The sequence below is a fragment of the Somniosus microcephalus genome, chromosome 14 (genome assembly GCF_052327205.1).
Source record: "Somniosus microcephalus isolate GS21.2 chromosome 14, FLI_Smic_1.0, whole genome shotgun sequence".
Classification (NCBI taxonomy): domain Eukaryota; kingdom Metazoa; phylum Chordata; class Chondrichthyes; order Squaliformes; family Somniosidae; genus Somniosus; species Somniosus microcephalus.
The window spans coordinates 17,451,605-17,478,926 of NC_141000.1; the positions used below are offsets into that span (position 1 = coordinate 17,451,605).

Consider the following 27,322-nt stretch of genomic DNA (forward strand, 5'->3'; position numbering starts at 1 on the left):
CAAGGCCAGCATTTGTTGGCCATCCCAAATTGCCTTTGAGAAGGCGGTGGTGAGCCGCCTTCTTGAATCGCAGAGGGCAGTTAAGAGTCAACCACATTGCTGTTGGTCTGGAGTCACATATAGGCCAGACCGGGTAAGGACAGCAGATTTCCTTCCCTAAAGGACATTAGTGAATCAGACAATCCAGTAGTTTCATGGGCACCATTACTGATACTAGCTTTTTATTCCAGATTTATTTAATTAACTGAATTTAAATTCCCCAGCTGCCATGGTGGGATTTGAATGCACGCTTTTGGAGTACTAATCCAATAACATAACCACTACACTACCGTACCCCTAATGTCATTATATTTAACTTGTTCTCAGACTTACAAACATATGGGCAGGAAAAGACCAGCTGGTCCATCAAGCCTGACCTACACCATGATGGCTGGAACATCACAACTAAACACTTCCACCCCTCCCCTCTCCCCCACCCCCCATCCCCACAGCCATGTAATCTCCTGCGAGAGGCAAAAAGGAGAAAAAGTCCAGGACCAATAAGGGATAAAATACTCCGGAAAATACTTCTCCGATCTCCTCAGGCGATCAAAACCAGTCCAGGAGATTGTTAAGACTCTTTTCTGGATCAACATTGGCCCAAAATTTGCGACCGGAGGCTTCCCGCAGGCCGACGCCTCCAACCTGTAAAAAATCTATGCATTTACCTGGTGGCCCAGGAGGTATGGGGATTTGTGATCCTGGGCCTCTCCGGGTACGTGTGGGCAGAGGCCCACGTGTCCCAGGGGCGCAGGCGGTTCGCAAGCACCCCTGGGATCACGAGGGTCGGCCCAACCAATAAAAGAAGGGAATCCCCTTTCATACTTATGGGAGTTGCGTATGTACGGAACTCTCATAAGTATGAATGGGAATCACTTAAAAAATACATGAACACATGAAATAATTTTTTTTTAAATTACATATTTAAAATGAATTAAAATGCTCTTATGCTGGTAAAAGCACCTGCTTTTACCAGGCGTAAGAATTTCACAGGCATTCAGTGGGCAGAAGTTGGGCAAATAGCGCAACTCTCCACCCGCAGAGGCCCATCTCCCAGGGATGCGGAGGATCTGTCAAGAGAATTCTTGACAGATCGCAAATGCCGGGTGACATGAATCTTGTCATTCATGTGGAAATGACTTATGAAATTATACTGGGTGGCCTGCTGGTGGCGCTGTCCAGGGAGAGTATAAATACTCAGGCATGGGCCCAGCTTGCTCAGGACATTCTTTAACAGGAACTAGTGAAGGACACAACTAGATCTCCATGTTGAAAAACAGTTGATTAAAGCCTTATTTAGTACTTAGACCAAGTGCCTAGTAGTTTTCTTATTTCACCGGCTTTTAGCATATGCGCTTTGCATGCCTAAACCCAGAACCTGCGCGGCCCCTACGGGCGCATGCACACCTCGTACGCACCCGTAAGGATTGCAAAATACTGCTGTATGTAGTTGTCACAGGAACAGGTGGGATTTTTTTAAGGAAGGAGTGTGAATGTAGTTAGGCAAAGCAACAGTAAGAAGAGCCCGGTCTCCCCAGATAAAATCCAAGATTTGGTCATGTGCTTCCATACTTTCCAGCTTCTTCATGAGGGTTGCAGGAGGCACTAGATCAAAAGTTGATGCAAGCAATGTAAGTAAGTCAACACCCCGTATCTGGTTTAAAGTCACCACCTGCTCTACGCATTCAAAGAAAAAACAAACCGAATTGCGGAACATGATCTCCAAAACATGGACAACAATGTAGAAATGGCAGATAATACTTGTTTTTTTTTTAGTTGTCTTATTTTTTGGGGGGGGTCCATCAACGTTTTTGAAGCTGGCCATTGCCTTTTGCAGGTTTTACAATTCCTCGCCTTGTCAGTAATGCTGAAAGTTGGTTATCATCAGCCTATATCTTTCCATATTTCTACTCTGGTTAACAGAGCTTTCGGGGTTCAGAAGAGGCTGGGTGATAGGCTTTTCACTCTGCCACCCACATAAAAACACAGTTTGCAAAAAAAAATTAAAACAAATATTTTTATTACTGAGAAACCCAGGTGACAGGCCAAGATCCATAATGCAAGATGCCAAAGTCAAAAAGTGCCCAGAGAAACACCAGATTAATGGCTGTAAATTGGTATTTTGCGTAAACCACCACTTGCTGAAGCATACTTTTGATGTAATGACACTAGTCACATGGAAGTTAAAACTCCTTTATGTACATATGCTAATTTTCTAATTTTACCCCATTTTTCATTTCTGCTATTAATTTGTCACATCCTTGCTATTTTGCTCAGTTGGGAGATAATTTCAGTAGATTTTTAGTATTCAATGACTTTTTTTTGGCAGGTTTGGGCTGGTTTTGGACCCATTCTTGAAAACTGTGCTGTTGGATAGTGTAAGGAGTCAGTCTTCACAGAGAGAGAGAAAGAAAGAGAAAAAAAGAGAAAGAAAGACTTGCATTTATAGCAGTTAGCATTTTTTTTTTACAGACTTCAAAGTTAGAGAAGCAAAATGAATCAGCTTGTTCAGCCTTTTTTTTGTTCAGATACAGAATTATGTATTCTATTTATTATCTGCCTTGTACCTGGTCACCTTGGGTCATGCTCTTGTTGTGATTGGGGGCTCTGCCAGTGTCACTCTGAACCAGCTGCTTGGTGTTACATGGGAATGGTTTGGGGAATAACTCTCCTTTCATTTTATTTGGGAAAGGCCTGGCCTTTGCTCAGTAATTCTCCACATTGACACCGCTGAGGTCAGGAATTCAGCAGAGCTGGGGAATTGCAGCGTCAAACTTTCTTCTCACTCTAGCACCGTGCGCTCCCAATGCCTTACATTACTATCCCATCCCAAGCCATGGAATTCCTTTTAAACCTCTCTAAATTCTTACATATTTAGTGTTCTTTGTACAGGAGAAATATAGGTTTGAACTGGCCCACTCTCATTTACTGAAAAGGTCAAGTTCCCTATGTTAAGAGTGTGGGATTATGCAAAACATGAAACAATACGAACCAGTTGATTGCCTTCCTCAACCCATTTGTTAACAGTCAAGATTACGTTTGGCACTAAAAGGCTTTGCCAAGGCTTTTCTTTGAGTAGTACCAGTGCTAAAGTTATCCACTGTTAAGAGGCACCTCACTGAATGATTTTGTTTGTAATACATAACCTTATCCTCGAGACACCCACCACTGATCCTATTTCAAAAGAACCACTCCACCCAAAGTCACAAGTGGAGTTTACCACAACAGTAAGGCGAAGTGAATGTAACCTTGGTAACACAAGCTGTGAACGTCTCGGGCTCCTCAGCTTGCTATGGATAGGCTAGCTGACTTTGAATAACTAGAAGTTGTTGAGCTCTCCAGATGTCTTGGGATGGATCCTCTGTCTGTGCTAATTTTAGCTGGGGCAGCAGTAAAGGTGCTAAAATTGACCTTCAAACTCATGGGCTAAGGAGGGGAAGATCGTCCAAGGACTCCGTCTTCAAGATGCAAAACTACCATGAGCTCCTTGCATTTTGTATTGAAGGTAAAGATATTGGGAACCAAGGAAGGAGGTCGGAGGAGTCGGTTTATGAAGAGGTGGACATTTTGAAGGGCAATGTGGAATGCGTATAGGATACTGCAGAGGTGTGGCCAGGTGTATGGCAGAGAGAGTCAGAGAAGAGCTTAGAGGTTTACTTCAATATAAGAGACTCTGGGGGTGAAAGTCCACTTTGGCAGGGGCGCAATACGAGCGGCAGCAGATCGGGTGACCGCTACTCACGCGCTGGATTTTCCATTCCATTGACTTCAGAGAAAGGGAAAATTGGGAAAGGAGTATAACAGACAGCCGATCCACTACTGCCCATTTTGTGTTCCCACTGAAGTTGAATTTCACCCCCTCTGAGTCTTTTATTTCAGCATTTTTAACTACAGATTTAATTTTTAAAATGTTTTCATTTTGATTTATCTTTATTCATTTCCATTTTACCTGACCCTGAAACGATCAGATTGTCAAAAAGCTGAAGTGGTTCGCTGATGTCCTTTATGGAAAGGAACCTGCCGTCCTTACCCAGTCTGACCTATATGTGACTCCAGTCCCACATCAGTCTCTAAACTGCCTTCTGAAGTGGCCGAACAAGCCAGTCAGTTGCTTCCTGGCAGCTGCAGTGACGTTGTTATATTGCATCAGTCATCTATTCCCCCGCTGTTTGCCCCTGCAGTGGAAGTTAAAGGCCGGCTGCTTGGAGGCAAGGGCTGGAGGGAATGTTACTTGCATTCACATGTCGTGCTGCCTCTCATCATGGCGTGGGGAGGAAGGGAAAAGAGAGGAGGTCAGTGCTGGCAGGGAATGTATGATCATCTGGTTTCTGGCATATATGTAGAGAGAGAGAGACAGAATTGGAGGCAAAAGAAAGTTACCTTACATTTTCCAAAACACAATAAACTCAGTTGCCACTCAGAGCAAGCGATAACAAGTAGCTGGTGGGAAATGGTAACTCGTACAATTTAAGACTGAGCTTAATGATGGCAGTTTGCTATCATACCTGATCTTGTTTTAATGATGATAATCTAGGTATAATTGAGCTATTATGTACATGAATCTGTCTGGGATCTTATTCAGTGGTGAATTATCTTAGTCATAACAAATCACGCAACAACTGATGCCACCAAATTCACATCATATTTATTTTTATATCTGAAGTTACCATTTGTTATATTAACTGCTAGTCGGTTGTTCACATAACCTTGCAGGGCTCTCAGACAGACTCCCTGGCCCCTGGTATTGGAGGGGCTCTACTTAAACATATTATGAGGCAGGAAAAGAAATGGATCTTGAAAGACAAGTTACAGGGGCTCAACCATTCGAACCATGAGGATACAATGGTATTTGTGCCAAGGATACTGCGTAGAAGTAGTGTATGGCTTTCTACCCATTTTAATCGCAGCCAAAGTGTTAACAACTGTTGAGTTACAGGTGCCACACTGGCATCACCCCACCCCACCCCACCCCAGTTTACTATGCCAGAGCTGATGTGGATTCAGTGCCAGGGCCCAGATGTCTTATTGCAGCCACCCGGTTGTGAACTCTGCACTCAGAGTTGCCGATTGCTTGTGCTTGGGTTGAATCCGCTTTTTGGGCTTCCATTACTTGCACCATCCTCTTTCTGCTCGCTGATTTCTCCAACTTACAATCTATAATATACGGTTCAATCCCTTATGGCGCCACTTAACACAAAGTTTCACAAAATAGTGCGAATCTTTTGTGTGAGTTGACTTGAACATGTATTTTCTTTTTGCCAGGCTGCGAGCGGGAACTATCATTTTATCCCCTATGTGACGACTACTAACGACGATTTCCTGTGCTGTGAGAACGATGTTCAACGGAGAGTCTCGGAGTACTTACAACCAAACTGGGACAACTTACTGGGACCTTTCTGCCAGCCATTGGTGGTGAAATTGATCAGTCTCCTGAAAGATATTGATGTTGCCTCAGGGTAACTACTTCCACATGACTAGAGATATTTATAGCTTGATGTGGTAATTGAAGATATGGTGGAGGGGGGGAGGAGGATAAGAGGAGCGTGGAAATTGGAAGCCCCCAAAAAATCAATACATGAACTAATCGAAAACGAGACTTACATTTATATAGGCCTCGAAATTGACAGGGGGTGGTTTGATAACCGGCGGGGGGGGGCAGGGGGGGGGCGCGGAGTTTCAATTGGGTCCCCGCTGTGGAGTTTTGACTCCATAGCATCTGACTTTTTTTTTCCAACAGGATTCTCTCCCAGAAGTCAGCCTGATTGACAGGTTTGGCTTCCATTCGGGCGGGGAACATTCCAGGTTGCGGAACACCTCCGTTCAGTCCGTAAGGGTGACCCCGAGCTTCCGGTCGCCTGTCATTTCAATTCACCGTTCCATTCCCACTCAGACCTCACCGTCCTTGGCCTCTTGCATTGTTCCACGGAAGCTCACCGTAAACTCGAGGAACAGCACCTCATCTTCCGATTAGGCACTTTACAGCCTTCCGGACTCAATATCAAGTTCAACAACTTCAGATCATAACCTCGGCCCCCGTTATATTTTTATATTTTTTATCCACACTTTTGGTTTGTGCCTTTTCCTTTTTTTCCTCTCTCTCCCACACGGCAGCTCACTCTGCCAGCGCATTTCACACTTCATCTAGAGCCAATGTTTGTCTCTTTACCTGTCCTATTACCATCTCGTCTCACCTTGATTATCTCTTAATGTCTCTTCTTTCATCCCCTCCCCCATTTCCCAGCCCCCCAAACTGCCTTTTGTTTCATTTCCTGCCTTTTCTCCCAGTTCTGTAGAAGGGTTTCGACCCGAAACATTGACTCTATTTCTCTCTCCACGGATGTTGCCTGGCCTGCTGAGTTTTTCCAGCATTTTCTGTTGTTATTTTGGGGAACATTCCAGATCAGCTAAGGAGCCTGCAGCTGCCAGTGGGAGCATGGGGTGAAGGGTCCGAGCCCCGACTCCAGGGGGGTCCGATCCCCGATTGGGGGATGGTCTGATGGTGGTGGGGGGGGAGGGGGGTACGATCTCAGGGAAGAAGGTAAGCTTGGGGGGGTCAGGGGGAAGCACTCCTGCTCCTCCTGGCTCCCAAACAGTGCTGTAAAGACATTTACCTTTTTCCCAAAGCGGTCCTCGCCTCCCTTGAGCTGCTGGGATTAAACCTGTAAAACAGATTAAATGTGAGCCTCCCAGCCTCATTATAATATTCAAATGGACAAGCCACCTCCTGGGAGCGGATTGGCTGCCTGCCCCCTGTCCCACCTCCATTAAACCTGGAAGTGGGTGAGTTGGAGGTGGGTTGGGGTCGGGTTTGAGATTTAAACATTTTTAACATCTCACCCGACCCCAACCTACTGGGGTTTTAAAATTACCCCCATAGTGTTTCATCAAGACTGATTTTCCTGACCTTTAGCCCCCCCCCGAGGAAAATGGCATTACCATCACTATTGCCCAGTCTGTACAATATAGGAAAACTAGGGGGGAATATCAATGCAAATTCCAAGCTTGAATTGGAGAGGTTAAAAAGAAAACAGCAAATTGAGATCTGAAATATGAACAGAAAATGCAGATGAAAATTTTTGTGCTCATCATGGTGTGGAATGTCAACTCTGACTAACCCATCTTTTTGACCAAGTTTTTGGCCGGCAGGTTCTAATAATTTTTTTTTTTCCATGATTCGGCATCCATTCCTCTACTTTTTTCCTTTTGTGAAGTGCCTTGGGATTTATGTTAAAGATTTTATATAAATGCAAGTTGTTGTTTTACTGGCTGAAACCATGCAGCTTACCAGCACACAACACTGCTGAGCTTCCTGTTGTTTGTCCAGTTAAGACGACCCCACCCAACAGTGCACTGGCTAACAGAATGTTCTGGAGTTGAGTGGGAAGTATTTCAAGCCCCATGGATGAACAAGGCTGGCTGATCAATGATCATCAGCAACAAGGACTGCAGACCTCCCTGCCGCAGGTATTGGATGATGTCTAGCACAGAGGATTGACTTGGTCTCAATCTCCCAACGCCAAATATGTTGGCCCAGAAATTCGGGTCGGAGGCTTCCCGTGGGTGCAAGCCTCCGACCTGCACTTACCTAGCGCGCTGGCCGTTGTGCTGTGGGCCCGCGTGGGATTCCGATCCCGGGCCTCCTCCGACTGCTGGCGCGCAGTGCTTGCGTATCCCAGGGCGCAGTTAGTTTGAAGCATCCCCTGGGATCACGTGGGCCATGAAGAGCCAATGGTAGCAGGGAATCTGTATTCATAGATTTGGCAGGAATCAAATCTATGAATACAATTAAGCCCCAAAAATCACTAAAACTTCAAATACATTTTTTTTTTAATCGCATTTTTAAAATAACTATAAATTACATAAAATAACTATTTTAAACATTAATTTAAATTTTTGAAAAAATTAATTACAGTTTCTAACGGGGCTAATAATAAACTTACCTTTCTTTAAAGTATTTAAAAATAATAAACCTGTGGAAAAAATGTTTTAATTTAACTTAATTCACCACTTACCTTGTTAAAAGTGGGCCTTGCGATGCTTTTTACAAGCGTAGTTCCTGGAGACTTACCCTCCTTGAGAAAGCTGCAAAAAAAACAGAAGTTCCAGGTGTACGCGCTACCTCTCCGGCGCACGCGTTCGATCTGTGAACCCCTTCCTTTAAGGGAACGGAAGTTCCGGTTTCCCACGCATGTGCAGTGCATGCAGGAAACCGGCACTTTCGTTGGGCCTACATGTGAGTACCCAGCGCGTACTCACCCGTGGGGTCCCGAAGTTCTGGCCCATTATCTTACAACCAGCCCAACACCAAAGAGATCCCACTTATCTCCCTCTTGTCAACCAAGAAGTGCTTTTAACACATAGAACTAAAGCCCTTTCCTCAAAATCCCGTGATTAGACATAGACAGACTGGTGAAATGGGGAGAGTCATGGCAGATGAAATTTAATGCAGGGAACTGTGAAGTGATGCATTTTGGAAGGAAAAATGAGGTAAGGCAATATAAACTATATCGTACAATTTTAAAGTGGGTGCAGGAACAGAGAAATCTTTGAAGGTGGCAGGACAAGTTGATAAGGCTGTTAAAAGAAGCATACGGGATCCTGGGCTTTATAAATAGAAGCAACAAAAGTAAGGAAGTTATGGTAAACCTTTACAAATTGCTGGTTAGGCCTCAGCCAGATTATTGTGTCCAATTCTGGGCACCACACATTAGGAAATATGTCAAGGCCTTGGCGAGGGTGCAGAGGAGATTTACTAGAATGGTACCGGGGATGAGGGGCTTCAGATATGTGGAGACACTGGGGAAGCAGAGAAGGTTAAGGGGAAATTTAATAGAGGTGTTCAAAATGTGAGGAATTTTGATCGAGTAGATAGGGAGAAACTGTTTCCACTGGCAGGAGAGTTGATAACCAGAGGATGCAAATTTAAGATAATTGGCAAAAAAGCCAGTGGGGCGATGAGGGGAAATGTCTTTATGCAGCGAGTTGTTGTGATCTGGATTGCACTGCTTCAAAGGCTGGTAGAAGCAGATTCAATAGTAACTTTCAGAAGGGAATTGGATACTTGAAAAGGGGAGATTTGCAGGGCTATGGGGAAAGAGCAGGGGAGTGTGACTAATTGGAGAGCTCTTTCAAGAGCTGGTACAGGCACGATGGGCTGAATGGCCTTCTATGATTCTGTGATTATACCATCTCCTTTAAAATGGCTTTGATAGTTTTATCATCCTGCAGTTCCCTTATGTCTTTTGCTTCAGTCATGGTGCTGGCAGGAAGGCAGTCATGCAGTGGGTTGTCTAATGTCCCAGTTAGCAGGATTAAAATAGCACGTAAACAGTCGCTTTAGTTATTATGTAATATACACATCTTTTCAAACTCATTTTTAGCTACTGTTATGACACTTAAATAGGCATAGCAAATTTATCAATAGCACTGACTGGCAGATCTATAGATAGATTCTAGACAAGGTGGATGGGTCAGAAACTAAAGAAAGATATAGGGCAGGAATTCAACACAGCAGTCGGGTTGGAGGCGGGACTACAACTTTCGGGGTTGTAGTCCCGCCTCCATCGAGATGCGGCCAATCCACGTGATTTTAACTTGATTGACCTTGTTAAGCCCGCTGGGTGGGCTCAGCAGGCCAATTAAAGGCCACCCGGCAACAGGTGACGTCACAGACTGAAATTTCATCTGTCAAGAGCTTTTGACAGATGAAATATCAGCGTTTCACAGCTGTTTGAAGCTGTCAAACACTGACAGTCTTACTTCTAACCTGAGTCCTTCTCCACAGACTCAGTTAGAAATCTCTCCTGCACAGTAAGCTGAAGGCTGTCACTTTTGACAGTTCGCAGCCATTCTGCTTTCTGTGCCAGTGAGATGAGGGACTCCCGGAACCTAAAGGAAGGAAGGCTGAAAAGGTAAGAAAAGGTATGTAAAACTTATTTAATCACTTTAGACACACCAAACACACTTACCCTTGCACTCATGCACACATCACTCACCTGAACACCGACATTTCGACCCCTCCAAGTCCTTCAACCCGACGGCCCGCCTCCTCTAACTTGGTGTGGTTTGGAGCCGTCGGGAATCCCACACTTCAACATCAAAAATAGGGATTAGGCTAAAAACTGCCTGTTAACTGGCACTAATCCCTTCCTGCCTCGGGTAGGCGGGTCCCAGTGCGGGGCGGGTACCCACCTCCTTTGAAATTGGCACGGAGGCGGGTTTGGGCGCGGGACCCCTGATTTCGGGATTTTAACCCCCCCCCCCGCCTCCAATCCCGACTCCACGGCACAATGAAAATCCTGCCCGTGGTCTTGAATTTCCTCAATGTCCGATGAGCCATTGTTGCTCCAGAAAGCTATGCTGTTCAAGCAGCGGGGATTGTACACTAGTTTCCTGCGTAAGTTAATTATGAAGTGGTGTAAATTCTAGTGTACTTGCAGTGAAGAGCTTAAGCCCCAGGACACCAGTGCAGAAGCGACACAGGGATTATTTACTCGACCTAGTTGCATTTTATACACTTGGGCCATCACCCACCCTCATCTGAAGTGCCTCTTTTTTTTTATTCGTTCACGGGATGTGGGCATCGCTGGCAATGCCAGCATTTATTGCACATCCCAGAACCATGAACACAGTCATACCCACGGGACATCATGACAAAGCAGCATCTCGCCAAAGGGCTGTGAATTTGTTACAGGAAGATCTGTAAGGCCTGGAAGACAAGAGAGACTGACTGTTGGGTAATGAAAGAAGTGGATGTGATGGGAGGGACTGACTTTTTTTTATTTATTCATTGATGGGATGTGGGCATCGCTGGAAAAGCTGGCATTTATTGTCCTTCCTTAATTGCCCTTGAGAAGGTGGTGGTGAGCCGCCTTCTTGAACAGCTGCAGTCCTTGTGCTGAAGGTACCCCCACAGTGCTGTCATAGTGGATTGGTACAACTGAGTGGCTTGCTAGGCCATTTCAGAGGGAAGTTAAGAGTCAACCACATTGCTGTGGGTCTAGAGTCACATATAGGCCAGATCGGGTAAGGATGGCAGATTTCCTTCCCTAAAGAACATTCGTGAACCAGATGGGTTTTTATGATAATGTGCTAGTTTCATGGTCACCATTACTGATACTAATTAATTCCAGATTTATTTTAATTGAAGTTAAATTCCACAGCGGCGAGATTTGAATTCACATCTCCGAATTATTAGTCCAGGCCTCTAGTTTACTAGTCCAGTAACATAACCACTATGCTACCGTAGTCCTGGGTAATGTTGCACAGATCCGCTATGGCAACTTGACAGGACCTGATGCCAAACAAATTTAGGGCAGTGGTGACTTTCATGGCGACAGACAGAGCTGTTCTGGCAGCGGAGCGAGGTTGAAGATCTTTGCGAAGAAGGTTGCACCGATGTACAATGGCATCTGTAGTGGCGCTTCTTAGTTTCCAAACAGGCAGCCACTGAGCTGTGGGGTTTTTAACAACGAGTAGACGCGTGTCGAAATAAAACGTTCCCAAACGTAGCTTTGTCTTTTAAACTGTTTACTATAACACTTAACAAACGGAATTACAAAGCAAACACGTATAAACGAACACGGTCAAAAACTGTACTGCTCCAAACCTCACAACTTCTGCCTCCTTCAACCACGTGCAGTTTAAACTGTAAAATGGCTGCACCCATGTGTGGCTTAGGGACTGTTCCATTGTGGCAAGAATGAAGGGGGTGTCTTGGACTATACTACTGGAGCAAGAAAATAGGGGTTTCTTAATACAATAAGTCGGTCAGGTAAATTAACTGTATTATGCCATTTAACCACTATTTTAAAGTATTTTCTTAAGCTTTTATGGCTCTTACATTCCGGCCCCTAATTGACTAGGCACACGAAGCATATCAATTACTCAAACATTAAGAGTCATAAACTAATGAGTTCAACATATTTACAATATAAGTGTCCACTTTTTTCGTTCGGGAGCCTTTCACGCTGCTTCTTGTAGCAGGCAGAGCTTTGTGATCGGTCTTTCCAGGGTACTGGTCTTGGTTTGCAAACAAACGCGACGAACGACGCCTCTGGAGTCTGGCATGGTCTTAATTATTTTTCCCATCAACCAAGAATTTCTAGGGGCTGAATCATCCACAATTAAGACAATGTCTCCGACAATGAAGTTCCTCTTTATTTTGGACCATTTTTGACGCTCCTGTAGCAGAGGTAAGTATTCTCTTGTCCATCTGGTCCAGAAAAGGTCTGGCATATACTGAACTTGCCTCCACTTCCAACGGGCATACAGATCTTCCTTTTTGAAGACTCCCGGGGGCATGGCTGGCTGTGTTTTCAACAACAACAGGTGGTTCGGAGTCAGGGCTTCGAGGTCATTGGGACCATCTGATGTCTTAGTTATCGGTCGGTCATTAATGATGGCTTCGACCTCGCACAGAATGGTTTGGAGTCCCTCGTCGTCAAGCGTTTGCTGCTTCAGTACAGAACTGAGTAGTTTTCTTACGGTGCGTATCTGTCTTTCCCAGACACCTCCGTGGTGGGATGCAGCCGGAGGATTGAAGATCCACTTAATTCCTGTTTGCATCATGGCTTCCTGTATTTTAAGCTGATTCCAACCTTCAATAGCTTCCCGTAGTTCTCTCTCCGCTCCGACGAAATTAGTGCCATTATCAGAACGCATAATGGACACCTGTCCTCTTCTACAGACAAAGCGCCGCAAGGCGTTAATACAGGAATCAGTGTCAAGCGTGTGTGCCACCTCAATATGAACAGCTCTGATGGTCAAACAAGTGAAAAGCACACCATATCTCTTGACAAGGCTCCGTCCTCGCTTTACCTCGAAAGGCCCGAAATAGTCCACCCCTACGTTTGTAAATGGGGGCTTGTCTGGTAACAAACGGTCTTCAGGCAGGTCTGCCATTTTCTGCTCCCCAGCTCTAGCGTGTAACCGTCTGCAAACAATGCATTCAGAGAGTATTTTTCTTATTACGGAATTAGCTCCTGGAATCCAGTATCTTTGTCTTAGCTTCGCAAGCACGTGATTCCTCCCACTGTGTCCAATACTCTGGTGTATATGCTGAAGAATGAGGGTAGTAACCCGGAGGTCCTTAGAAAGGATAGCACGATGCTTGGCCTCCTCTGGCATAGCAGATTTGTTTAGTCTCCCTCCCACCCTCAGTACTCCATCTTGCAGTGTAGGGTCCAGCTTGTAGATATGACTACCTTTCTTGATTGGAGTATTTCGCTGTAGAGCTTCGATTTCTTCTGGGTATCTTTGTCTTTGACTGAAGCGAACCATCTCCTTCTCAGCCTTGGCCAAATCCTCCACGGTCAATGAATTCTTGCCCAATGTGGTCTTGTGATGATGCGTATACTGCTGTAGAAGCATTCTCTGCTTATCAGGGTTATTTTCAGACTGACTGATAGTGGCTCGGCACTCTTTTCTCTTACCGCTCAGGTGTAGCAGCAACTCTTTCAACCTTAGAAACTATGCAACTGCTTTCCTCAACTGGTGCCATCCTGAGAAATGGTTAACAAGCTTGTTCACTGTGTCAAAGTTCTCTTTCGTATTTATGAGATTTACTGTGACTGATCTCTTGACTTCGACGTCGTCTTCAGCAATCTGACTTGGCATATCTGGTCTTTCTGGCCATGATCTCTCTGTTTCCAGCAGATAACTTGGGCCTTGTATCCAAGTTTCACTCCTCATGAAGTTTTCAGCCTTCAATCCTCGTGAGGCTTGATCTGCTGGGTTTAATGAGGTGTTTACGTACCTCCATTGAGATGGTTGTGTAGCTTCTCTAATGGATGAGATTCTGTTTGCTACGAAGGTCTTGAAGCGTATCTTCTCATTCTCTATATACTTCGGCACCGTCATGCTATCCGTCCAGAAGACAGATTCTTCTAATGGGAGCTGTAACTCTTTCCGCATCACCTGGTCAACTTTAACTGCAACAACCGCTGCCGTCAATTCCAGTCTCGGGATGGTGACCTGCTTCAGCGGAGCCACCCTGGATTTCCCCATGAGGAAGGCACAATGTTTCTGGCCCTGTTGATTTGTCAGCAAGAGGTAAGTAGCCGTGCCATAGCCGTCCTCACTGGCGTCCGAGAAATGATGTAGTTGAGCCGTCTTTGTAACTCCAAAACTCGCGGGCTTGATGCATCTACTGACGTTGAAGCTAGAAAGTTGTTGCAAATCTGTCAACCATCTGTGCCATCTCTGAGCTTGACCTTCTGGGATATCTTCATCCCATCCTCTCTTGTCTCTACACAGCTCTCGTAGCATCAGCTTCATCGGCAGAATGAGTGGTGCCAGGAATCCAAGAGGGTCGTAGATGGAACTGACCACGGAGAGAATCCCTCGTCTTGTGGATGGTCTTTCGTTCACCATTATCCTGAAGTTGAACGTGTCTGACTCGATGCACCATTGTACACCAAGAGCTCTCTCGATAGGAAGGACATCGTGGCTCAGGTCCAGATCTTTGACTTCAGTGGCTCTTTCCTTTTCTGGGATAGAAGCTAGAACTGCTCTGCTGTTGCTTATCCACTTAGTCAGATGGAATCCTCCATTCGAACACAGAGTTCTAAGGTCTCTTGACAGTGCGATGGCATCGTCTTCTGTTGACACGGACTTCAGACAGTCGTCGACATAAAAGTTTCTGAAGATTGTCTCCACAGCCTCTGATGGTGCTTTGCCTTTGCCATCTTCTGCAGTTTTTCTGAGAGCGTAGCTTGCACAGCTGGGAGATGATGTGGCTCCGAACAAGTGTACAGCCATTCTACATTCCACCATCACTTGACTAACGTCGCCATCTGGCCACCAAAGGAAGCGCAGAAGATCAGCATCTTCATCAGGGATTCTAACTTGGTAGAACATTGATTCTATGTCTGCCATCATGGCAACGAGCTCTTGTCTAAACCTAGTCAAGACGCTAATGAGGGTATTAGTAAGATCAGGACCTTGAAGCAGCTGGTCATTCAGTGAAGTTCCTCTGAATGAGGCGGCGCAGTCAAACACTACACGGATCTTTTTCTTCTTTGGGTGATACACCCCGTGATGAGGAATGTACCAGACCCTTCCATCGTCTCTGTTCAACTGTTCCTCGGGCACCTTTACAGCATAGCCTTTCGCTATGATGTTTCTCATGAAGTCTTTGTAGTCTGCGTGAAAGTCGGGGTTCTTGTTCAGCTTTCTCTTTAGACTGATGGCGCGTTGCTCTGCTATGCAGCGATTGTTCGGCATCTTCGCGGTCTGTCTTCTCAGTGGCAAACCAATGTGATAGTGGCCATCAATGAACTGTGTAGACCTTGTCATCAAACCCATGAACTGATGGTCTTCTTGTGACATCTCTGTCTTTTCCTCACAGCTGCGTTCTGAGAAGTCTGCGTTGAACTGCTGTATCAACAGCTCTTCAATGCTTGCGATAGAGATGCGATTAACTGTGACGTTTTGTCGTTCCTCCTTGTTCGACTTGTGGCCATCATCTCTCCTTACCGGTCCATTGACTACCCATCCAAGGGCTGTCCTGACGGCGTAGGGTCCGTCATCCTTGCTGTTTATCACCTGCCATGGCTCCATAGTTTTGTAGGCATTGGTTCCAATTAATAGGCCAATTTCTGCTTCAATGTATGGGAGACGCACCTTTTCTAGGTAAGGCCATCTATCCACATCCTTCTGCAGGGCTAGGTTCCCTATTCTAACAGGAATCTCCCTCTGTGTGAAAACATTAGGCAGGTCTATGAAGTCCTTCTCTTCAAGTCCACACACTTCTAGGTCTGACAGGATATAACTTTGCATTGACTTCTCATGACCCATGGTGCGTAATAGGATTTCTGTTCTTCTGCCTCTAACGTTCAGCTGTTGCATGAGTGATTCTGTGCAGAACGTTGCTGAGCTACCTGGATCCATGAAGGCGTAAGTCTCCACAAGCTTCTCGCTCCTCTTAGACTTGATCTTTACTGGTACGATGGCAAGAATACAGTCACTGTCACCAGCCCCAGTGAATCCACAAGTCTCTGGTTCTAGCGACACCAGAGCACTTGAAACGACCTTCTCGTCGGTATTGTTTTCTTCACTCTTCTTAGAGACTTGTTCTTCTTTATGGATATGCAGCAGACTGGGATGTTTCCGAGTGCACTCTCTGCATGTTGTTCTTTGCTTACAGTTTCTACTCAGGTGCCCCTGAGAGAGACATCCAAAGCATAGGCCGTTGCACTTCAGGAATTCGATTCTGTCCTTATGTGGCTGTGCTTTGATGTCGCTGCAGAAATCCAATGTATGATTCTTCTGGCAGAATAAGCATGGCTTCTGAAAGGCATTAGCAGATGTCACTGTGCTGCTCTTTTTGGGAGATGAGTTCTGGGGCCTTTCTTCCTCGGCCTGGGTGACGATAGTTGCAAAGCTGCTTCCCCTGGAACCACCTTTCCTGAGAGTCTTTGATTCAACGGGCTTGGCTTTCACTCTTCCATCGGTGGTCGGGCTGACGTCTTGGATGTTTCCAAACAATGGGTCCCTAGCAATTTTAGCCTGTTTGTCTATGAAGTTCACTAAGTCTGCAAACCTGGCTCTACCTTTCCGCCTCTCCATTATCTCAAAGGCTGTTCTTCTCCATTGTTCTCTCATCCTGTAAGGAAGCTTAGAGATGATGATTCTCATAGTCGTAGGATTGTCCATCTCTTCCATGAATTCAACATCCTCCATGGTGTTGCGACATCCTATGAGGAAAAGAACATATGCGTTCAATGCCTCTCCGTCCTCCGATCTGATCTGTGGCCACTTGGTAGCCTTTTCGATATATGCAGTGGCTATCTTCAGCTCATTACCATAGTGCTCCTGCAGCAACTTCCTGGCTTCTATGTATCCCCGGTCCGGTCTCATGTGTTCACAGCTTCTGACCAGGTCTTGTGGCTTACCACTGGTGTACTGTCCCAGGTAGTACAACTTATCACTGCTGCTCTCTGTTTTGGAGTCAATGGCTTGTTCAAAGGATCTGATGAAGGGCTTATACTTGAGTGGGTCGCCTTGGAACACTGGTATGTCTCTTTGAGGGAGTCGAAACAGATTCTGTTGTTTTACAAGCTTCTCTGTAATTTCGTTCTGACGTTGCATCACTCGGTATAGGCTTCTCCCTGTGTCTTCAGGCCTCTGGTGGTCATCAGCAGGGTCTAGTCTAGACCGTCTGACGTCTGGGGTAGCATCACGTGCTCCTGTTAATGGAGAGGCCTGGCTTCCACGCTGTAATGCCAGGGGATTGCCTTCGGGCTCTGTTGTAACTCTTGAAGGTGCCCTGGATCCAACTCTATGTGACGACGTTGACTGGCAGTGGCTCCCGCCATCCCGTGAGCCTTCATAATCTTCGTACGCACTCAACCTGGCGTCTGAGACCTCGATAGCTGTTTTTATCTCCAGCTGTTCTTTCTTTGCCTGCACCTGGGCCCGTTGGGCCTGCAGTTGGGCCTCTTGGACCTGCAGTTGGGCCTCTTCCCATTCAAGAGCTTGCTTCTCCGCTAAAGATGCTGCGCGCACCATCAACGCCGCCCGTTCGGCCTCCGCTCTCATGCGTCGCGACGAGCTTGTGGTAGAAGCGACTGACCTGCGTCCAGAAACAGAGCTACCTTCTTTTCGATTTTTGCTTGGTCTGGCGGAAGTCTCTGAAATGCTATCATCTGGTCCGACTTCATCGTCAACTTTATCTTTCTCTGCTGTATCAGCATCTTGACGAATCTTTAACATCCACTGTTCCGTGGCCTTGATATAGTCCTTAATGCTGGTTGATTTAAGATCAAACCAGTTGTGCTGATCAGCGTTTCCCTCTTCTTCAGACAGAAGTGCTAATACATCTTCATTGAGTACATTAAATTCTTCATGCAGCTTGGAGAAATCGTAATACATTATGTCTTCAGCTTTCTTAATATTAGCATTATCTTCCATGAGACGATCAATTATCTTCATTTTTCCAGTTATCTGAGCTAATTTAGCCTTCCTTGCGCCTATGCTTCTATGTAACTTCTCTTCCATTGCCTTTGGGGTGAGCTTTATTTCCCTCTTTTGGCCAGCAATCTTTCTGGCTGATGGAAGCTCCTGGCTCCGTAAGGCCTCGGCCATTTTACCCGCAGCTCTTATTTAGCTTCTCAATAGAATGAACAAAGCAAGTAGCAGTCACTGTACCTTCGCTTTCTTATATTGTCGTCTGGCTCCGTGACCATTCGGGTATACGTTCGCCGACGATTCCGTCCCTTCCTTCTTAGGGAGCAAGTTTTTGACTAATGTAGTGGCGCTTCTTAGTTTCCAAACAGGCAGCCACTGAGCTGTGGGGTTTTTAACAACGAGTAGACGCGTGTCGAAATAAAACGTTCCCAAACGTAGCTTTGTCTTTTAAACTGTTTACTATAACACTTAACAAACAGAATTACAAAGCAAACACGTATAAACGAACACGGTCAAAAATTGTACTGCTCCAAACCTCACAACTTCTGCCTCCTTCACGTGCAGTTTAAACTGTAAAATGGCTGCACCCATGTGTGGCTTAGGGACTGTTCCATTGTGGCAAGAATGAAGGGGGTGTCTCGGACTATACTACTGGAGCAAGAAAATAGGGGTTTCTTAATACAATAAGTCGGTCAGGTAAATTAACTATTATGCCATTTAACCACTATTTTAAAGTATTTTCTTAAGCTTTTATGGCTCTTACAGCATCCTTCAAACATGGAGCTCCTTCAGGAGGTCCTTGAAGGATCTGTGCTGCCTATAGATATGCTGTGGATGGTAGTACTTGGTGCGCTGTTGTCTTCTGTCATGTAGCCTTATTATCTTTGCCTCCATGACCTCCTCTTCCATAAGGAAGGCACAAAGAAGTATGCCCATGAGTAATTCCATACCTTCTCCAGCATCATTCTGAGCTTTTGGGGGCTGGGGGTGGGGTCAATAAATGTAGGGATGGGGTGAGACTCTAGCATTGTTTGGGGTGGGGGGTAAGTGTGAGTTTCAGTGAGCAAAACATTACAACAATGACTACACTTCAAAAGTACTTCATTGGCTATAAAACATTTTGGGACAGCCTGGGATCGCGATGGGCAACAACAATAACAACTTGTATTTATATAGCACCTTTATCATAGTAAAACGTCTCAAGGCGATTCACAAGAGTATTATAAGAAAAAAAATTGAGACCGAGCCAAATAAGGAGAAGTTAAGGCAAGGTCAAAGAGGTAGGTTTTAAGGAGCATCTTAAAGGAGGAAAGAGAGGTAGAGAGGCGGAAAGGTTTAGGGAGGGAATTCCAGAGCTTAGGGCCTTGGCAACAGAAGGCACTGCCACCAAAGGTCGAGCGATTATAATCAGGGATGCTCAAGAGGGCAGAATTAGAGGAGCGCAGATATCTCGGGGGGTTGTGGGGCTGGAGGAGATTACAGAGATAGGGAGGGGCGAGGCCGTGGAGGGATTTGAAAACAAGGATGAGAATTTTGAAATTGAGGCGTTGCTTAACGGGGAGCCAGTGTAGGTCAGCGAGCTCAGGGGTGGTGGGTGAACGGGACTTGGTGCGAGTTAGGACATGGGCAGCCGAGTTTTGGATGACCCCAGGGTTACGTAGGGTAGAATGTGGGAGGCCAGCCAGGAGTGCGTTGGAATAGTCAAGTCTAGAGGTAACAAAGGCATGGATGAGGGTTCCAGCAGCGGATGAGCTGAGGCAAGGGCGGAGACGGGCAATGTTACAGAGGTGGAAGTAGGCGGTCTTAGTTATGCTGCGGATATGTGGTCGGAAGTTAATTTCAGGGTCAAATATGACACCAAGGTTGCAAACAGTGTCGTCCAGTCTCAGACAGATGTTACGGAGAGGGATGGAATCAGTGGCTAGGGAGTTTGTGACGGGGACCGAAAATAATGGCTTCGGTCTTCCCAATATATAATTGGAGAACATTTCTGCTCATCCAGAACTGGATGTCAGACAAGCAGTCTGACAATTTAGATACCGTGCAGGGGTCGAGAGAAGTGGTAGTGAGGTGGAGCTGGGTGTCGCCAGCGTACATGTGGAAACTGACGCTGTGTTTTCGGATGATGTCGCCAAGGGGCAACATGTAGATGAGAAATAGGAGAGGACCAAGGATGGATCCTTGAGGGACACCAGAGGTAACGATGTGGGAGCGGGAAGAGAAGCCATTGCAGGTGATTCTCTGGTTATGATTAGATAGATAAGAATGGAACCAGGCGAGTGCAGTCCCAGCCAGCTGGACGACGGTGGAGAGGTGTTGGAGAAGGATGGAGTGGTCAACCGTGTCAAAGGCTGCAGACAAGTCAAGAAGGACGAGGAGGGATAGTTTACCTTTGTCACGGTCACAAAGGATGTCATTTGTGACTTTGATGAGAGCTGCTTCGGTACTGTGGCAAGGGCAGAAACCTGATTGGAGGGATTCAAACATGGAATTGCAGGAAAGATGGGCATGGATTTGGGAGGTGACAACACATTCAAGGACTTTGGAGAGGAAAGGGAGGTTGGAGATGGGGTGGTAGTTTGCAAGGATGGAGGGGTCAAGGGTTGTTTTTTTTTAGGAGAGGTGATGATGGCAGATTTGAGGGAGAGGGGGACAATACCTGAGGAGAGAGAACCGTTAACAATATCAGCTAACATGGGAGCCAAAAAAGGAAGTTGGGTGGTCAGCAGTTTGGTGGGAATAGGGTCGCGGGAGCAGGAAGTGGGTCTCATGGACAAGATGAGCGTGGAGAGGTCATGAGGGGAATTCGGAGAGAAACTGGAGAAAGATGTGAGTTCAGGGCTAGGGCAGGGGGGAACCTTAGAGGAAGTTTGACTCAGTGGGCTAGGGGAAGGAAGGGAAGTGGCAGAGACAGCTGAACGGATGGTCTCAATCTTAGAGACAAAGAAGTCCATGAGCTTCTCTCACTTGTTATCGGAGGTGAGGGTGGAGGAGACAGGGGAGAGGGGTTTAAGAAGACAGTTAGCAGTGGAGAATAGAAGCCGGGGTTTATCTTTGCTTTCCAGAATGATTCTGGAATAGTGAGCAATTTTGGCAGACGAGAGCAGGGCCCGATAATACTTTATGTGGTCCAGCCAGATCTGGCGGTGAATGGCTAAACCAGTTGTCCGCCATATCCATTCAAGTCTGCATCCCTTGGACTTAAGGGAGCGAAGATGAGGGCCGTACCAGGGGGAATGGCCAGGGTGAGAGAGAGTAATTGTTTTAATAGGGACTAGGGCATCAAAGATAGTGGTGAGGGTGTGGTTGAGCAGATCAGTAGCTGCAGAAATGTCATGGTGAATGGAGGGCCAAAGGCTGGACAGTTTGGATCTCATAAGTGCAGTTGTAAAAGTGTTGGGAGAGAGTTTTTTCCAGAGACAGACACAGAAGGAAGTAGGATTGGGCGGTGGGCGGGTGGGGTGTGGAAGGGGGATGTGGGTGGAGAGCGATACGAGGAACTGGTCAGAGATGGCCTTATCTGTGATTGACACGATGGGAGTAGCGAGGCCACGAGGGATGGCAAGGCCGAGGGGGTGGCCGTGAATATGGGTTGGGGAGTTTACATGGAGGGAGAGATTAAGGGAGGATAGGAGGCTAGTGAACTCAGAGGAGAGAGAGCATGATGAATTGAGATGGAAGTTTAAATCACCGAGGATGAGAAGTCAGTCGGTGCAGAGGCTGAGGGAGGAGAGCAGTGAAGTAATAAAAATGTTTATGGTACTTGGGTGGGTGATAGAGAATGATCATTTTAAATGAGAGGTGAGAGGGGTGGAATAAGGTGAGATGTTCAAAGGAGGAGAAAGTGCCGGAGGAGTAGGGGGACAGACCAAGGTGTGATTTGGTGATGAGACACCGCCACCACAGCGCTCTGAGCGAGGCCAGTGGTGGAAAGTATAGCCAGGCGGGGAGGCTTCATTTAAGGGTAAGGTGTCATCACCCCTCAATCAAGTTTCCGTCAGGGCCATGATTTCGATGCAATCGTCCATGATAAGCTCATGGATGGCAAGGGCCTTATTCTCAATTGAATGGCCATTCTGGAGGGAGATGCGGAGAGGGTCGGTGATGGCTGCCCTACTGCCAGCGTCCACAGGGTCAGCGCTGGGGGGATGAGTTGGATGGGGAGGAGATTGGCAAGAGTTGCTCCCAGTGGGCGCGCTGGGCGGGAAGATCGGCGAGAGAGTAGGGTGGGACAGTTGGGGTTGCTGCTCGTAAGGAGGCAGTGACAAGTGCCTCAATGGGCCCTTTGCAGGATGCCAAGAGAGGCACAGAGGGAAGCTGTAGGCTCATCTAAGAGGGAGTCAAGCCTGGGATGGCAGCAGGAGAGTAGGAAGGTTGAAGAGTAATGAAGGATCGGGGTAGGGATTTGGAGGTGAAAAAGTGGAAAAGTATTGAATGGCTCGGGTCTGGAGCGGCAGCCAAAGCGCACACGAATGGACACGGGGTAAAGCTCAGGTTACATAGGCTTGTTTAAATGAGGTAATTAATGGGACAATAATTTCCTGGTAGCAGGAATAGGTTGAAGACAATAGTAGGGAGACCAGGGTCAAAGTCAGAGGTCCCATGGAAGAACAAAGCTGACGTAAGCAGGATGGGGCCGGCACGAAGCATCGACGAACCACTGTCCAAAAGCAGGCGAGTGAAGGCCAGAAGCTATTTGAAGGGTAGAGAGTTTTTGGATGGAGGTTGTTGCCAGAGGAATGAGAATCGGTAGCAGTACAGTAAGATGATGGCAAAATTGACGCAATTTGTATAATGAAGCAGTCCATGCTCGCATGCAAGACCTGGCTGACGTTCAGGCTTGGGCTGATAAGTAGCAGGTAACATTCGCGCCACATAAGTGCCAGGCAATGACTATCTCCAACAAGCGAGAGTCTAACCACCGCCCCTTGACATTCAACAGCATTACCATCGCCGAATCCCCCACCATCAACAACCTGGGGGTCACCATTGACCAGAAACTTAACTGGACCAGCCACATAAATACTGTGGCAACAAGAGCAGGTCAGAGGCTGGGTATTCTGCAGTGAGTGTCTCATCTCCTGACTCCCCAAAGCCTTTCCACCATCTACAAGGCACAAGTAAGGAGTGTGATGGAATACTCTCCACTTGCCTGGATGAGTGCAGCTCCAACAACACTCAAGAAGCTCGACACCATCCAGGACAAAGCAGCCCATTTGATTGGCACCTCATCCACCACCTTAAACATTCACTCCCTCCACCACCAGCGTACCGTGGCTGCAGTGTGTACCATCTACAAGATGCACTGCAGCAACTCGCCAAGGCTTCTTCGGCAGCACCTCCCAAACCTACGACCTAGAAGGACAAGGGCAGCAGGAGCATGGGCACACCACCACCTCCAAGTTCCCCTCCAAGTCACACACCATCCTGACTTAGAAGTATATCGCCAATCCTTCATTGTCACTGGGTCAAAATCCTGGAACTCCCTACCTAACAGCACTGTGGGAGTACCTTCACCACACGGACTGCAGCGGTTCAAGAAGGTGGCTCACCACCACCTTCTCAAGGGCAATTAGGGATGGGCAATAAATGCTGGCCTTGCCAGCGACGCCTGTAATGATATCAGCAAATAGTGATGATATTTGTCTGTGTTTGATTACTTATGCCTTACAGCATATTTGTCTGTGTTTTTGATTACTTGTGCCTGACCAGCAGAGGTCATGTGAGAGACAAGCAGTCCAGAGGAGTTTTACTTTCAGTTTCATTCTAGATGCATCACAGCATAGTGTGTTCTGTAAAAAGCTGTAGAAAGTCTTGAACAAGACTTTAGATTAAACAACATTCTCTTTCAGAAATGAGTCTTTATTGAACCCAAAAAGAAACCAAAACATGATGTCAGAAGTGGCTGAAAGAGAAAAAATCTGAAGTTAGCAACTTGATGGGACAGTGAAAGCAGTTGTGGCAAGTAAGCGAAATCAGCTCTCCACAGACTAGCAAGCCAAAAGAGAACATCGTTGCTTACCATTAGAGAATAGCTAACGAAGTGAAAGAATGGAAGGTTTACACCCACCGGCGACGCTTCAATTGACCGGTAATGTGGCTGAAAATTGGAGGAGATTCAAACAACGTGTAGGGTTGTATTTATCAGCAATCGGAGCGGACGATAAAAGTAATAAACAGAAATCGTCCGTGTTTTTACATGTAGTGGGTGATGCAGCGCTGGAGGTATATAATAATTTCATATTTGCTGTTGATGGAGACAAAATGAAGCTAGATAAAATAATGGAACAGTTTGAGGCCTACTGCATACCTAAATGCAACGTGACCTTTGAGAGGCACAAATTTTTCACGTGTGCAGAAAATCGTTGCGACTATTGATCAGTATATGACTTAACTGAGAAACCGGAGCAAATCGTGTGAATTTGGGGGACTCACAGACTCGCTGATAAAAGACAGACTGGTGTGTGGTATTCGAGATAATGGTCTAAGGGAAAGACTGCTAAGAGAGCAAGATCTAGACCTGGGAAAAGCCATAGCACTGTGTAGGGTTACAGAGACTGTGAAGTTGCAGGCAAAGGAGCTGTTCAGTGACAGTAGCTGCAACGTGGATGCAGTGAGAAAGCACGGATACAAACCATTTACCAAAGAGAGCGCCAATGTGAAAAAAGAGACGTGGCCAGCAAACGGAAATGAAAGAGACAATCGGAAGTCATGTAGTCGATGCGGTACACAGCATCCACCAAGAAAGTGTCCAGCATATGGTAAAACTTGCTATAGTTGCAACAAGAACAACCATTATGCCCGTTGCTGCAAGAACCAAGTGCAACAAAGCAAGGTCCATGCAGTAGATGCAAGCGACATAGAGGAATTCTATGTAGATGTTGTGTCTGAAAACAAAAGAGAAGAAAGAGACTGGATGTTGACACTAAAAGTGAACGACATACACATTCCATTTAAATTGGATACTGGAGCACAAGTTAATGTGATATCAGAGACCGATTTTAAGAGAATTAGACCCAGACCAAAGTTACATGGAATACAAGTGAAAGTGACCGGATACTCAGGTACTGATATACCAGTGAAAGGAAAATGCATTGTCAAAGTAACACACAAGGACAGAGAGCACACGCTAGCATTAATCGTGGTGCCAAAGGATGTGCAAGCCATACTAGGTTTAAAAGCCTGTGAGAGACTGAACCTGGTAAAGAGAGTCCTCGTTGTGGAAAGTGAAAGAGAGACAGTCTATGATGAACTGAATGTTGCGTACACACCGGGTAAGCTGATGTATACAGCAGACACGTTGTCCAGAGCTGTTGACCCAAGTGAGCCCGCAAACACCACAATGGATGAAAAAGTGAACGCCTACGTGGACATGATCACAAGTGCACTGCCCATAGCAGATGCAAAAATGGAGCTCATAAAGACTGAGACAAACAAAGATGAAACAATGAGACGACTGAGAAAAAGCATCTTGGATGGATGGCCCAACATGAAGCAAGACTGCTCACCTGATATAGCAGCGTACTGGAACTGCAGGGCGGAACTATCAGTGGTCGAAGACATCATCTACAAAGGCAGTAAAATAGTTATCCCAAAGAGTCTGAGAAGAGAGATGCTAAAAAAGATCCATGGAGGACATCTGGGAATCGAAAAGTGTAAGAAAAGAGCACGAGAGGTGATGTACTGGCCACGAATCAACCAAGATGTGACAAATGAGGTGTCAAACTGCACAATATGCCTGAAATATCGAGCAAGCAATCCGGTAGAACCACTAAAGCCACACCCAGCACCAGACAGACCTTACCAGAAGGTAGGCGCTGACCTATTCGTATGTCAAGGGAAGGACTATCTTGTCGTCACAGACTATTACTCCCTGTATCCAGAGGTTTGTAGACTGTACACCACCACTGCAGAAGCTGTGATAAGAAGTATGAAAGCCATATTCTCCAGACATGGCGTGGCAAGCGAGGTCTTCACAGACAACGGACCCCAGTTTAACAATGCAAATTTCCGACACTTTGCCAAAGAGTGGGACTTTGTCCACACAACGTCAAGTCCTCACTATCCACAGTCCAATGGACTAGTGGAAAAATCGGTCCAGACAGTGAAAAGACTGATGTACAAGGCAAAAGACAGTGGAACTGACTTCTACCAAAGCATGCTTGTATACCGCACAACGCCGCTCGAGTGTGGTATGTCACCAGCCCAACTCCTGATGGGACGTCGGCTAAGGTCAAACCTACCCATCCCGGAGAACCTCCTGAAAACAAAAGAGGGGGAGAAAGTGAGGAAGTTCAAAGAGCAACAGAAAGAAAAGCAAAAGTACTACTATGACAGAGGAACACAAAACCTACCTGAACTCCACACTGGTGACCAAGTAAGGTTGAAAGACAAAACAAACACATGGACTCAGAAGGGAACTGTCCTGAGTGAAGTTCAACCAAGATCATACACCATTCAGACAGATGAGGGTGCTGTTCTGAGAAGAAATCGTCGAGATCTTCTCATGGGACCAGCCACAGCAGGTCAAGAGACTGATGCTGGTGAACAACCTGATCACACAGCTGAGAACCAATCATCTGAGGCAACAACTCAGATTCAAGGACAATCAATCAGAAAATCCTCAAGACACGTGAAGCCTCCTGAGAGACTCATTGAGCAAATTTAAGGACTATTGTTAAAGAAGGAAGTAATGTTATCTTATTCTTTCTTCAAGTTCTAGTGTATTGACATATTTCATGTGAACACACAAAGCAAGGGTAAAAAACCTTGATCATGATAATGATAATGTAAGTTCATTAAATGTTGTTAGTTAAAAGTAAAATACTTTTGTTTTAAGAAAGGGAGATGTAATGATATCAGCAAATAGTGATGATATTTGTCTGTGTTTGATTACTTATGCCTTACAGCATATTTGTCTGTGTTTTTGATTACTTGTGCCTGACCAGCAGAGGTCATGTGAGAGACAAGCAGTCCAGAGGAGTTTTACTTTCAGTTTCATTCTAGATGCATCACAGCATAGTGTGTTCTGTAAAAAGCTGTAGAAAGTCTTGAACAAGACTTTAGATTAAACAACATTCTCTTTCAGAAATGAGTCTTTATTGAACCCAAAAAGAAACCAAAACAACGCCCAGATCCCATAAACGAATAAAAAAAAATTTGGAGGTCACCTTAGATCAAAGCGGTGCAGAAAAAAGCAAAACCACAAGCCAGCGACCAGCAAAGCTGAAAACCGATAGAACGAGTCACCGGACAGCACGTGAAGCAGAAGCTGTTAGCTAGAAGCCAGCAGAGCTGAAAAAAACCAGTAGAACCCGTTCAGCAGAGACACAGCTGCAGTTTAAAAGGTAAAAATCTTTTAGCGGCAGAGATA

The 27,322-nt window shown here is 46.0% G+C and overlaps 1 protein-coding gene across 3 annotated transcripts in view; it reads left to right on the top strand.

Moving 5' to 3' along the window:
* map3k15 (mitogen-activated protein kinase kinase kinase 15) overlaps window positions 1-27,322 on the top strand; it is a 272,382-nt gene that overhangs the window by 70,675 nt on the left and 174,385 nt on the right. For all 3 annotated transcript variants that reach the window (XM_086006303.1, XM_086006302.1, XM_086006304.1), the window contains exon 3: window positions 5,302-5,495. In XM_086006303.1, the coding sequence (XP_085862429.1) occupies window positions 5,302-5,495 (194 nt within the window). The remainder of the gene's footprint in view (window positions 1-5,301; window positions 5,496-27,322) is intronic.